Here is a 13,891-nt window from a genome sequence, read left to right as displayed (position 1 = left end):
GCTCCATAAGCTTGAGATAATAATGAGATCCTACACATAAGTAAACTTTGACCAGTAGCAGATACTGTAAGGTAGTATGAGAAGCATTTCTTGGTGTTAGCACTTATTCTGAAAATTCAGGAAAAAACCGGGCAGACGACCTTCTACTAACCGTTTCTTGGTAGGAGGATCCCTTAAGGGATGAGTGAATAGAATGGTGCTAAATATCTACTTTTTCTCAGTGGTACTAAATAAGATCTTATGGAGTGGAGGACAGTTGCCTCCAAAGGTCTTTTTGTCCGTCAACATGACCTTGATATACCCACCAAGTTTTCTTTTCTTTTTCACATACCTAATACAAGGAGCAATAGGAGAGACAGGATGCTGCAAGGGTGTATGTGCTCCTTACTAATGTGTCCCAAAATTAAGGAATTCCACTATGGAGGAGCTGGTTTTGTTTTGCTTGTTTGCTTTTCTAAGTCACCGAGAAGATAGCACTTGAATCTTTCACACAACACAGTTATCACATCTTTTTGTGAAGACCCTGATCCATCCCCATAAGTGCTCAAGTTTCTCCTTTGACAAAGACACTTAACAGCTAAGAGGTTCATCTCATGATAAACGCTACAGCCTGTGAATTTTCCACCATGTCAGAGCTGCCCACATCAGCTGCTACATCTTTTACAGCAGCCATCCTTGTCCTTCTCCACTGTGCTCTCAGATTTACCCTGAACTGCAATAATTTCAACAGGAAGGGTGCCAAGCTTTCCCATGTTAGTAAGTTGTATTTGGCAAGCGGCTCTGGTGGCCTGCCACCTGGAACTGCAGTGAAGTGGAAGAGTCTGCTTTGTGCTTGAAAAGTCCCAAACCCCATCGGTCTTGCCTCTGCTGTGACTTTTACAGACTTGTTTTTCCTGCACGGCTCTATTTTCCAAGGATCCTGGAAAGAGCAAAGCTGTGCATATAAAATCCACAGCTGCCTCTACAATGCCAGGTCCTCAAGAAAAAGTTACTTGTCAGGAACATAGCAATAACCCTAGAAAAGACAAGCTATTTTCAGGAAAGACTGGAAGTACTAAACATTCTGCTTCCAGCTCTTGGTATAGACAGTTACTCTATACAAGTACCGAATCTGTTTGCACAGAGTATTTTGTTCTAGAGATGCTAGTTGCAGGGCAAATGTGTTCGGCAACGCACTTATGCAATACAATATTAAGCCGGCCAGTCAGAAGGGAACCTTGAAAGTCTTAAGAAGCTTCAGAAGTATTTTACTGGCTTTCCCCGCCACCGCTCCCTTCCCCCCCCGCCCCAAAATCCCAGTGTCCATACTCAAACAGTTCAGAAATCTTAGGAGCTGCCAGCCAACATGAAATTCAGAAGTATGCATGCTCTGTAATACATCTCCCTCCAGGCAGACACCACCGTAACCACAATTTTCCACTACGCAACAATTAGGCAATAACCTGAGCATTAACAGAAGCTCACCCATGGCAGCAAGAAACTTCGCAGGTTGATTTATCCTGTTCTTGACAAGCTAATTTGTCACGAGCTAAACCCCACTGTTAAAGCTAGACTGCAACAGAACCTCCACAATCTCATTTAAAGTTGTCTCCAGTCCCTCCACTGGCCATGTGCTCTCAAAGCGTAACTGGCATGCATGTTTTTCAGACAGCTTCTTTCTTCAAAGATTAAGTCTGTGCTCTCTAAGGCAGTTTAATAATTCTGATACATTAGCAAACATCTGCACACCAGTAGGACTAAAGCATACATTGTAGATGACTGTCAAGATTGTCTGTGTTTGATGTGAAATGGCATGAGTTGACCTGGTGCCAGCCACATTTTATATCAGAACTTGCTGAAGTACCCAAGGACAGCAGGTTCAACTGGTCTGCGAGTCCCACATAGCCTAATACACCTGCACATAGTCCAGAAAAAGGGCTTCAGTTACAGACTGTTGCTTGTTTCCGAAGAAGCTAGAAACATTTACATTATATGCACTTCATATAATGAAAGTTTGCCACGTGTCTGTACGCCGCAGACACTATAGTAATACTAGTATTAATGTTTCTATGTAGAAAATTGCTGCAGTTGCCAGGGCTGATGATAGGAAGTGGTGCTTATGTGGGTCATTCAGGTATTTTCAAAAAACTCTGCTCTAGTAAATCATGTATCATACCAGGAACCGTGAACTCTTATTTCACACTAGCCCAAAGTCAGAGTGCACATCACCTCATTTGTGATTACTTCCATTCAAATGTTTTACCTTAAATTTCATATTGACTTAAAGCATTTTAGTCACAGGATTGCTAACTGTATATATTAGTGAGCTGCTACCCAGTATTTTCTTTTTTCCCCCCTGTATGAGCAGCACACCAGCATTCTGTAGAAATGTGGCACCTCAAGTGCTATTGTGAGTAAAAAGCAAGCCACACATTTTAAACCAAACGTTGTGTAAGAAACAAAGAAAAATGAAATTACTTAAAGCCACATTCCTAGTTGTATTTGTGCTGTAACAGATCGGCGTTTAGGCTATGACCATACAGGATGACAGCTCACACCTGAACAGAAATAGCAAGAACCAGAATGTTATAAGAACAAAGCAGGTGTACAGTTATAAAGGTTTATAAGCTCTTGCACAAACACCACAATGTTGATTAAAGTCCAAAAGAAGAGGCACTGAAGAATTCTCACATTCCAATGCACAACACAAATGGTACAGCTCTGCTAACATCTGTAAACACTCTTCAAAGCACCAAAGGCTGAAAGATTTCTCCTGCCCAGCCCAGGTTAAAGCAATTTTTCTGGAGGCTTGCCATGCTCTGTGGGAGGGAGGTAGAGGTGCAGCAACAAGCTGGATTTAAAAGATCCCCAGCTGGAAGCACAAATACGGAGAGTGATGTTTAAAACTGTTAGTCCCCTGGAGAGAAGCAGGAAACTCTCTTTATGACCCCCAGAGTATTTGTTTTTCCAACAGTTTCCCAGCTCAGCTTGAGATTCTCAAGGGCAGCAACAAAAAAATGTTTTCACTTTGCTCAAATTAGTTTTGACTGGTCCCTGGGTTCCCAAGGTGATAATTTAACACCTCATTAACAAGTGCATTATTGGAGGAAATTCAAATGAACCGATTTTAATGCTAATTGAAAGTTTTCAACCTCAGCCTGTGCAAAGAGTATTTATTTCCCCTTTGGAGTACAACAGCAGCCACCGCTTCCATTTGTGGATCTACTGCTAACAATGGCAAGGTACAATCTTCATTTATAAAGACACTACAAGTTACCTAAAATTAAATTCCAAGTGATGTAACATGGGCTATTCCTTCATTACCGCTTACGCTTCATACTTGCATATAGTTCTGGCTTGTCTTTCGAAAGTCAAGGGGAATTATACAAAATGTCCAACTTGAAGAAACCTACTGATCAGGCAGCTGATTGAACTACTGAGGTCATATCTTCACTTGAGGGCCTGATTAACCACATGGAGGTTAAAATACTAATTGCAGTCTTCTGTGTCCTAGAATTTAAGCAGGTAAGGCTTAGCTTTCTTTCCAGCATGCTTCTCCCTGTGAATGACAATATAGCAATGGTCCCGTGTACTCAACAGCTCAATCAGGCTCAATTCTCTGCCAACACAGCTGTAAGTTCTTATTCTTTTTGGCTATAATTGTTTTAACTACCTTTTCTGATGTAACTCACTCAAGTTTGTTGCACACAGCAATGGCAAGACTAGAAATCCATTTTTATTTTTTTTAAGGTTTCCTCTGACTAGATGTAATCAACTACTAGCTCTTCACAACTGAGATGCTCTGATGGGACGAATACCAATCAAACTATGTACAACTGACTAGCCCTCTAAGGTTAGTTACTAATTTCCGATAGTTTAGCAGCTGGGATGGCTCATGCAACTGCTGCCTCCGTTGCTTGTGACATGACAGCTATGTAAGATAATAAACCTTGGTTTCTATACAGTGCTCAAGACAACGTTCATTCAGAATTTAAGTGCCACCTGGAGCAAGGTCTGTCCACAACTTATTCTCTACATGCTATGTATGGTTATGGTGCTGTGATTTGGTGTGGGGTATTTGCCTCCTGAAACTGAGATGGAAGACAGTAAACTTGTCATAAACATCAACAGCTATAATTACTACTGTTGAGTTAATGTCCATGGAAGGAAGCAGTTCACCTCTTTTACAAGCCATTAACACTGCCAACCTCATTTCAAACTTAAAACACTCCTGGATTTAAGGCTCACCTTCAATTTTTAATATACAGGAAAGCAAACTAAGTTTCACCTCTGAAGGAGGTTAACCAGTCCCTAGACTTGTTTCACCTTGCATGCTTTGATTTGCCAACATCTCAGTTGCGTTACTTTATGATTTTCTTCAGCTTTCCCTCCATGATGTTATCAGGGCACAGAACAGGCTGCTGGGTCCTGAACACAGCACTGCTAACAGAGCTCCAGTTGCACCGGATGTACCACTGGCTCTTACATAAATGGCAGAAAGGAGCCCACTGGATTTCCAGTCCTAGTGAGACTGTAATGTCAAACCGCTCCAGCTTTCAACTCAAACTGAACCACTGACACTGAAAAATTCACCAAGTACTTAGTATCACAAATTCCAACCGTATCTCATTTACCAGGACAAGCACCAAGCTGTCTCATTTTCCCTACAGTCAATTTAAATAACACAGACAGCACATGAACAGCAAGAATCAAGTGGCTCTACACTACACTTCCAGAACTCCATTCCAGGAATCCATCTGTCATCTTTGTGTATACTATAACCCCAAAAAGTCTGCTTATTATGTCTGTCTATTATTATTGTTTAAAAAAGCCCCTTTATCTACAAAACTATCTGAAGTTCATTCATCTTTGGGGCTGAACAGAAAGAACAGCAACCACTGAACTGCTGACAAGCATCTGCAACACTTGCTCATTAACAATTTCAACCATAGTGACTCTGAATTAGAAAACCAGCACCAAAGAATTTGCTTTTGCAGAAAGAAGCTTTCTCCATCTCTCCTACTCACCTCACTCCACTATACAAAGCCAAATGTGATATGTGAGATACCCACGTATATTGTCACTGGAGTTCTCTGAAGACATTCTATAAGCTCAAGATGTTCACCACTTGAGGACAACTGCTCCTTTGCAGAACTTCTCAAAGTGATCACAAAACAAGTATGTTTTGTTTAAGATCACATGATGGTCTTCTAGCCAATTATATGCAAAACAAGTAAAGCAAAGAAAAATAGGACAGACATACATACAGCATTGATAACAATGTAGAGGAGTTTCATAAGCACCATTACCAAGAACCCATTAACATAGCTCTGCCATTGCTTTGGCTGTGGATTGTTTTTTACAGTCTGGATGAAGAAGCAAGTAATATATTTGTATTTATCTATAATTATATTCCCATAACTGCCTTCAGAAAGTCTGAGGCTTGCTAGTCACTTACATGCATAAACAGTACAGAGAACAGAATAGTTTGAACAGAAATCAACACAAGAAACTACTGTCCCAATTCAGGCAGCACACTTGCACACCATCCATCTTACGTTCTTTGTAAGCAGCCATTCAGCTTCTCATAGCATCTGTGTTTTGTCCGTGCTGCCTCCTACTAATATCCTACTTAGTCACTGGCAGCTTGCTGGAAAGATCTGAAAGGAGCTATTTGCTTTTTTTAGTTATGTAAAGTTTTACTAACTACAACGCCTTATATTGTAAGTTTAGAGCCTCCAGATGTTTCATTAGATTTAGAAATAACCTGAAGTGTAAGAGGAGAGAATTAACTTATTCTTGCAAAATAATACACAAAAACCCTTTCATCCTCAAAAACTAATTGCTTACTACTACTGCCTCCTCAGCTACAGACCATCTCAATTTCCACAAAGGTTTGATGCCATGGAGGACAGCAGCTTTTACAAACAGTGTGTGGTAAACAGAAGCAGGCAGACAAAGAAGCTGCACAGGTTCTTTTCAAAAAAGCATTCTTGAAGCCGTTAAAGGATTTAGCTGTGGCCCAAAAGTCAGGGTTGGGAGCTAGCCATCTACTGTTCCGATTCCAGCTCCTGTGCCCTTGTAAAACCATTGCCCTATCTCAGTTTTCCTTCATCCATTAGTTCACCTGAACTAATTTAAAAGCAGTGAAATTTCTGTAATACCCAGTTGATTCAGAGGTGCTTACCAGTGGCCCTGTTTAACACTATTCCTCTACTTGTCTTCCACAGCCAACAACTCTTACCAGCACCACTCTACTCCACATTTACTCACTAGTCAAACCAACTGCAGGCAGTGGCCCTCCAGAGCCCCACCCATAATTCCACAGAATCCAAACAGAAGTTTTTCAGCCAAAGCCCTTAAACAAAAAAAAAAAACAACAACCTTTGTCATGCTATCGCTAAGCAGCTGCTCAATTCACCCAACTGAGCTTTTGCCAACTTCATCCACAGAAAATGCCTACAAAGTAATATTATCTCTAGAGCCTTAAGGCATCTAAAAAAATGCATGACAGGGAAGCAGCACTGCACAGAACATGAACAGAGAAGCACTTTCATGCAGAGATCATCCTATGAGGTGCTTAAGGCTGACTTACATGCTTAGAAAGCCAGTAACACTTTCATGAGACCTGCAGCTGAGAAATCCTTTGAGTATGAGCAGACAGGACTTTGGCTATCCAGCTGTTGCATCCAGCACTTCCGAAAAGTGCTACAGCTTATATAGAAATCAGACACGCAGAGGCTTCTTTGAAATGACACAGCTTTCAAACACCAAAAACAATTCTTTTCTCAATAGAAAGAATGGCTAGGAATTCTGGTACTACTCTTGAGTTTCAAATTAGCAGGATGTAGCCTGACATGCATTTTAAGCAACATGACAACAAAAAAAGGCCTTTTGAGTTTTTGTGTTTATTTTTTTGCCAAATTGTTTCCTGATCTGGTTCACCTTTCAGGTCTGAGGGATCTTGCTGGCATAACGGCAGGAGAACAGTCTGGAGTGGAAGTTGCTTCCATTCTCCTGGCTTGAATAAACATCACACCGTAGCCTCAGAAAAGGGCAAAAATACCGGAGTCTGAATACTGCAAACAGAAATCAGCTACACATTCCTTGCTTCCTGCTTCATTAAGGAAAACAGATGCTGGAAGAAACCCAAAACAAGCAACGCCAAGCAAACCACAGACTGTTGGCAAATCATCAGCTAGAAAGAGCTCAGTTGCTTCTAAGATGACAACAAGACCAGTCCTTTTGCACAACTTTTCACGTAGTTTGCAGCTTGGTTAACATCTGTTCTTGAGAGCAGCACTGAGGACAACTCTTGGATGGTACAGGTATCTCACATGAACCACTGGGAAGCACTCAGTGCTAGCACAGGTACAGGCTGCTATCTGGCTGTACTTGCTTCAGTAACGACTCCTCTATTGAGCAACCGCCAGTACCAATTGCTGGCACTTAACTCTCTGTTCTCAGACAATGTAAGCAAAGTGAATGAAACCTGATATAGCAGAAACATTCTTAACTCATTTTTCCAGCAAGCCTTCTCGTTGTAGGGGTTATCTGTCAGGTTAGATGGGCAGATGACCCATGTGCAAAGGCAAGTACAGTTCTTCAGTATACACCACCACCTCGTGGCCAGATGCCTGAAACTCCCATTAACTGAATATAATCTGCAGTTTGAATCCTAAGATTCTCTGAACAGCACTGACAGATCCTCAGAGTACACTGTCATCCTGTGTGAGCTGCTCACAACTTTTTCGTTACCTGTGAAGAAGGAAACGTATCCCACACAGAAGGTGCTGTACCATTTCAGTTCCAAAGTATCTTACACATCACATGTGCAAGCTATTTACTTTATGCTAGAACTGAAGGAAGCTGCTACCCACTAGGCAAATAAAACACAAGAATTTCTGGTTTCGACTTTGAATGCATTGAGACTACTACAGATTTCCCCTTTCTAACTTTCATAACGAAAAAAGAAAACTAAGATAATAAAGACAAATACACTGAATTTCTTCTCCTGATGCATTAAGTCTACAGATTTTGAAAACTGCCTCTAGGTCCCCAGGTAAAAAGAGGTTTCAGAAACATTCCTGGATTTACTTTAACTGAGGTGCAAACATCAAGTTATACTACAGATGAAAATCAAACGCATTGCCCCTGCAGTAACCAGCACACAAGACTGCTGGTCTTGACTGTAAAAGACAGCAAAATACTCTGAAAGCAATCTAAAAATTGGGGCAAATAAAGAAACAATGGCGAAGAGAAAGAAGGAGGCTAGAAAAGCTACACGGAACAAAAATGAATACAAGACAATACTGTGTCTTAGATAAGGCTAAGATGACTTACCTCTAGCTGGAAACTCCTTGTGCTGTTACCAGGCTGATCTGCTAAGTAGGATAGTAAATTGGTTGACTGATAGAGAAATTTCAAGTCTACACGTACCAACAGATAATTATGAATGTGTCCACTGAATGAGTTATCTGCCAAAGTGATAACAAGTCTGTTTGGCTTCCCCCTTCCACATGCTTATTGTTAGAAGGACTCACCGACAGTCGTACCATCTTCACCCATAATGCACTTCACGGAGGTGATGATTTGCTCCACGACGGGAGGTGACATTGATGATGCATACGCAGCACTGTGAGAGTATGTCCTGAGGTAATCAATCAGTTCCTAGCAAAACACAAGAGGCATCATGCATCTCCTTCCCAGCACTGAACAGAAATGCTTTTACTCTCATGTCTTAATCACACAATAAAATGGGCCACCACAAGAAACCTCTTTCAGAATGTGCTGGAAGAGAACAGGTATCTCAACGATTGAATTTATGACACAAGTAATCAACAGTTGAAAAGCAAACAGCAGAGACATGACAACCCATAATTATATCACAGGGCAAGAACATGTGTTGATCGGAGACAAATGCCTGTGACAGACTTGTTTAGCTAATACCACCAGTACTGGATTGCAAAAAGGTGTTTGCATTACTCAGGTTGTGCGCAGGCTATGTTTCAAAAGTGTTTATTATAAGAGTGGGAGTATAAAACAAATGAAACAGTGGGGAGCAGGATCTGTTGGTGCTTATGTATCATGTTCAATATAATTGTTTCCCCGCAAAAGTCACCAAACGGGAATAGGTCACAACATACTTTCTCCCATTTATCAGCACGATATAAATATAGTGGCAAGTGCAATTTAAGAGTGCAAACACCTCAGCCTACCCCTCCTGCATTTCCCAGTTAAACACACCTGCTACAGTTGTTAAAGGGCAAAACCAGGTCACGTAGGAATAAAGGACCAACGCACCACAGATCTAGTCTGCTTGTTGTTATCTGTAACAAAACCACTCTAAAATACCCAGTCCACTCCAGCAGAGTATTAACACCACCAGTAAGAATGCCAGGACAGAGTCCATCTTCTGCTACCATAGAATTAATAATGATGGCCCTGCAGATCGCACAAGCTGAGAATGTATTACAGAAATATGTGGAAGTGTTCAATTTCATGTTGCTGTGTGCCTGGAGTCTGTTAAATGAAAGGAAATTGTAAAGGGACTTCGAAATAAACTAGGTAAGAAGATTCAAGGCCTCTTACCCCTGGAGCAATCCCTCAAACAGTAGCTAAATGACAGCTGTGAAGGACTCTCAGCTGCTTCACCTTGCACCAAGGGAATTAATCCCACTAGCTCACTACCACTCCAAAAAGATTAATATGGTGCTTTCTTCTGGGGAAGACATCGGTAATTTTAATCCAACTGCAGTCAACTCCCAAAGAGGAACATCGGCAAGTTCCATCTCCACTTAGATGGGCTGAACTAACTGTCACCATCAGTACCTAAAAAATTACTGTCCTGGTAGGAAAATCGTAGAATTTTGCTCTCTACTTAAAGCTTAGAAGCCTGATCTGTGAGATACATTTGAAGATATAAGAAAGGAGACACACACCGTTGTCTACACCATCCCTCCCAACAGGAGGAGTTCAGCAAGGGCATCGCTTCCTAGAAGACATTTCAATAAAAGAGTCAGTAGCCAAAAAGCCACCCAAGAAGGGAACTGTCTTTTTAGAAAGCAAACTGTTGGGAGTCCACAGGGAATCAATTCTGCCAGACTAACCCACAAAAGGAATTCTCCTTCGAAACAGGATGGAAAAACTTCAGCTTTTGATGTTTTTCCTGCAAGTCTCATTAAAAGTAACATTAAGAAATCCCTGCTTTCTTTGCTCCTAGCAGTTTCTAAAAAGATACTACACCACTGCTGTACATTCTGCAAACTGAGAGGAGCGCTGACAAGGTGAGAAGTATACAGTTATGAGGTATGTTACTAGACTAGACTCTTCTGCATTGCACAGACTTTCACTGCAGTGGGCAGTATATAAAATTATGAAACAAAGGACAGTCAGGGTACTTAAAATAGATCAAATTTTAAATGCTTAGTGAAGGACTCTACCACCCCAGCCTTAAAACAGCCACATGGTTCCCAGTTTTTTACCTTCTTGCCCCCAATGTATCCTCCAGCAGCTCCAAAGCTTTTGGTGAATGTTCCCATCATAACATCTACATCTTCAGGACTGAGTCCAAAGTACTCCACCACACCCCGGCCACTGGGACCCAGGGCACCTATACTATGAGCCTCATCAAGGTACAGATAGGACTTGTATTTCTTCTTAAGGGCAATCACTTCAGGCAAACGGACTATGGATCCCTCCATACTGTTGAGAAACAGAAAATCAGTGTAAGTTGATTTAATGATTGTGGCCTCCTTACGGAGCCTAAAGCCACTAAGCTTTTTCTTCTTCACTCTTTCAGTATTTATGAACACATACAACTTGCTAGACATATCGTGTTCTGCAGAGGGATGAATAATAACTCCTCCTTGCACCTGGGGCCCAGATCTCTACTTTCTACCTGTTTAACATCTCTAGGATGCTGACAAACAGACTAGATAGTAGCAGCAACAGTAAGCTAAGGCAAAGGCATGTGTTCAGTGACAATTATGTAAGTTACCCCATTTCTACTTCCACCTTAATGTCAGTATTCTGGTTTGACATCTACTTACCTTTTGTTTTCAAGTTTAAGCACTGACTAGGCTCTCATTAGTAGCACTCCAAAATGCCCCCTTTTTGTGCTGAAAGTCACTATGATTTAAATGCCTAACGCTGCTAAGCCTACTACATGCTCCTAATCACTCTCAGCAAAAACATTCAATTTGCGCAATTCCATTCACACTAGCATCATCTAGTGAGCACAGAAAGAATGGAATGGACAAGCAATTTAAGACCTCAGCTGTGATGTAAATAATCAGTTTAGATTAATTAATTTCTATAGTCTAATCAGGATGTGGGAAGCATTGTGATAACACCAGGTGCAGCTACAGTACTAGCAACAGAAAGTCTAGGATGTGAGACATACATAACTCAATTTAATTTGCAGATGAGATTAATGAAAGAACTATGAAGTGACAATATTCATAGTTGATTTGGCAAAAGAACCCAAATACTAAGCAGCTAGATCTCATGTGGAGAGTCTTAGGAATATAAAGAATAGTTTGTACCTGTATATTCCTTCCACCAAGATAAGAATTTTTTTCCAGGGCCTCCGTGTACGAGGTTGCCCATGCACAATAGCATCTTTGAGCAGCTTCTCCAGGCTTTGCATATCTGCACCAGAAATTACTGTTAAATGGTACCAAAACAGCTACTAGCTTGAGCTTTGACATGACTAAAGACAGCAATACTCCAGAAATGCACAAACTGCTCCAGTGTGGAGGACAGACCATACATAAGTCAATAAGCATGGGCTTTGTCTAGCTGTGGGCCCACAGATAAGATTAAAGGGAACGTGTGACACTATGAATTCTGAGGAAGAATTTCATCATCCTAAGCTAAAAGCACGAGTTAGAGCATCAGGCATAAACAGCAAACAAGGAAGGAAAAAAAATATGAAAAAAAAGAAGGTATCTCATTGTGAGGAAAAGAGAAAGCAATTTAGGTAGTAAGTGTGTCCTTGTGGATAGAAATAACTCAAAAAAAGAACAAGCAAGCTCAAGGATAATCAACAAAAGATAAGTAGAAGGCAGACCAAAGTGCAGAACAAGAAAGGGGAGCAAATGTACTTTTTTATTACTTTGTTTGAAATTGAAGGGACTGGAGGTGTGGAAAAGGAAGCTACTAAACCAAAAACAGAAAAGAAAGAAGAAAGAACCACCAGTGTAAGAAAGAGGACAGTGCTCAGCATATCAGAAACTAGACAGATGAAGTTGTTAGTACCAATGTATTGTGAAACCTTACTAGCTTTGGCTGCGAACACTTGACATGATCCTAGGAGACTTAGCTAACGTGAGAAAATAAATACATGCAAAATTAGTCCCGAAAAAAAAACACTGAGGAAAGGAATGGAGATGAGAGTAATAAAACCATAAAAGCTAAACTGCTGTGCAAGAGACAGATAAAAACACTAGGGCATGAAAAAACAGCACAACCATGAAAAGAGGACTGATAGACTCGGGCAGCTGTAGCACCAAGAGGAGCTTGTGAACTAGAAATTAGACCAGAAATTAGCCAGCAAAGTAATTCAGTTAATAGACTGTTAAAAGACAGCTAATGTTCAGAAAAAGACAAAGATTAAGAAATAAATCAGTGAGTCCCCACCTCCAACAGATCTCTCAATGAAGAAAGGACAAGTCTAGTACAGTTAGAGAGAACAATGGTATATAAACTTCTGCTCTGATCTCTCAGGGAAGAGGGAAAGGCTGGGAACTAGGTCTGACCTTAACAAAAAAGACGAAGTGCAGAACGAGATAAAAGAAAAATGAAAACATTGGCAAGGATTTTAAGGGGGATGATTATTTTTTTTTTTCTTTCTCCATAATTTCTAAAAAAGCAGAAATGAATGAAGCCATTTATATCTCAGGAAAATTAAGTTAACTAAGGCAGCATAGGGTGTAACAAGAGTAGCATACAGAACGTATACATAACTATGAAACGAACATCATCTTGGCAAGCCAAGATCATTGCTTGCATTGTGCCTTCTGATTCTAATCTGCCACTCCATTCTTTCACAGATCCCCACCATCTATAAGGTTTCTAGAACATCCCCCAGTCTCACCACTGCTCACAGTTTGTACCCCGTTCCCACAGATCATCTATTTTTTCTCATCACAGCAGAGCTTTTAAGTCCTTCTCATAACCCAAACTGTGTTTGTCACTAGTGTTCTCTGAAATTCTGGAACTGGGATGCAATGTCCGTCTATACAAACGCAGAAGCCTAATATAAAGCTTTTGTGATCTTGCTCAGCAATCAAGAGTTATGAAGGGAGAAAACTAAATAAATAACTAAATGAATCACTGAATGTAACAGTAAGCTCTACACTTCTGTAAAGAAAATTATTCAAATGATAGAGGACAAGAGAACACAAAAGAAGCCATAAGCACAGAGGATCCACTGTCAAGTAGGATGAAGAAAGGAAAATAATTGCAGCCACCCAAGTTTTGCTGTCAGCACCACACACTTCAGAGAGCAAGTCATGATCATCATCTCAGAGATTGATAGTACAAAACATATTAGGAGTTGCTAAAGAATGAAGGTAGCAGCTTTACTAACCAAAGACAACCAGGCACCTATTTCACTAAGAAAAAAAGAAGGAATTCCTAACGTATTTTTAATTTTAAAGTTATTCTAAATACCTCCCTTTGGAGGAAGCTGAAACCAGCGAAGTGAAAATTCTGTACATTTTAGAAACAAATGCTTAAAGCAAGTCAGTGAAATTAATCTGTGTGTCACGCCCCCCAAATTCCTTTTGTACTATACTGTACCAATGCATGGCTGTCTAGTTTAGCTGGGACATGTGCATTCATAAGCTTTTGTTACTGTAGGATCATGTTGACATCTGGCCCTAAAATTAAACTTTATCTCCCAGAC

The 13,891-nt window shown here is 40.6% G+C and overlaps 1 protein-coding gene across 1 annotated transcript in view; it reads right to left on the bottom strand.

The window, feature by feature from the left end:
- Nucleotides 1–13,891, bottom strand: part of SPTLC2 (serine palmitoyltransferase long chain base subunit 2) — a 73,437-nt gene that overhangs the window by 31,853 nt on the left and 27,693 nt on the right. Inside the window, exons 7-9 of the mRNA XM_080395279.1 lie at nucleotides 11,526–11,631; nucleotides 10,464–10,683; nucleotides 8,523–8,649 (exon numbers count right to left, since the gene is read on the bottom strand). Of these exons, the coding sequence (XP_080251405.1) occupies nucleotides 8,523–8,649; nucleotides 10,464–10,683; nucleotides 11,526–11,631 (453 nt within the window). The remainder of the gene's footprint in view (nucleotides 1–8,522; nucleotides 8,650–10,463; nucleotides 10,684–11,525; nucleotides 11,632–13,891) is intronic.

Source organism: Falco punctatus, assembly GCF_963210335.1.
Source record: "Falco punctatus genome assembly, chromosome: 7".
NCBI lineage: Eukaryota > Metazoa > Chordata > Aves > Falconiformes > Falconidae > Falco > Falco punctatus.
This window is presented reverse-complemented; position numbering and strand designations above follow the sequence as displayed.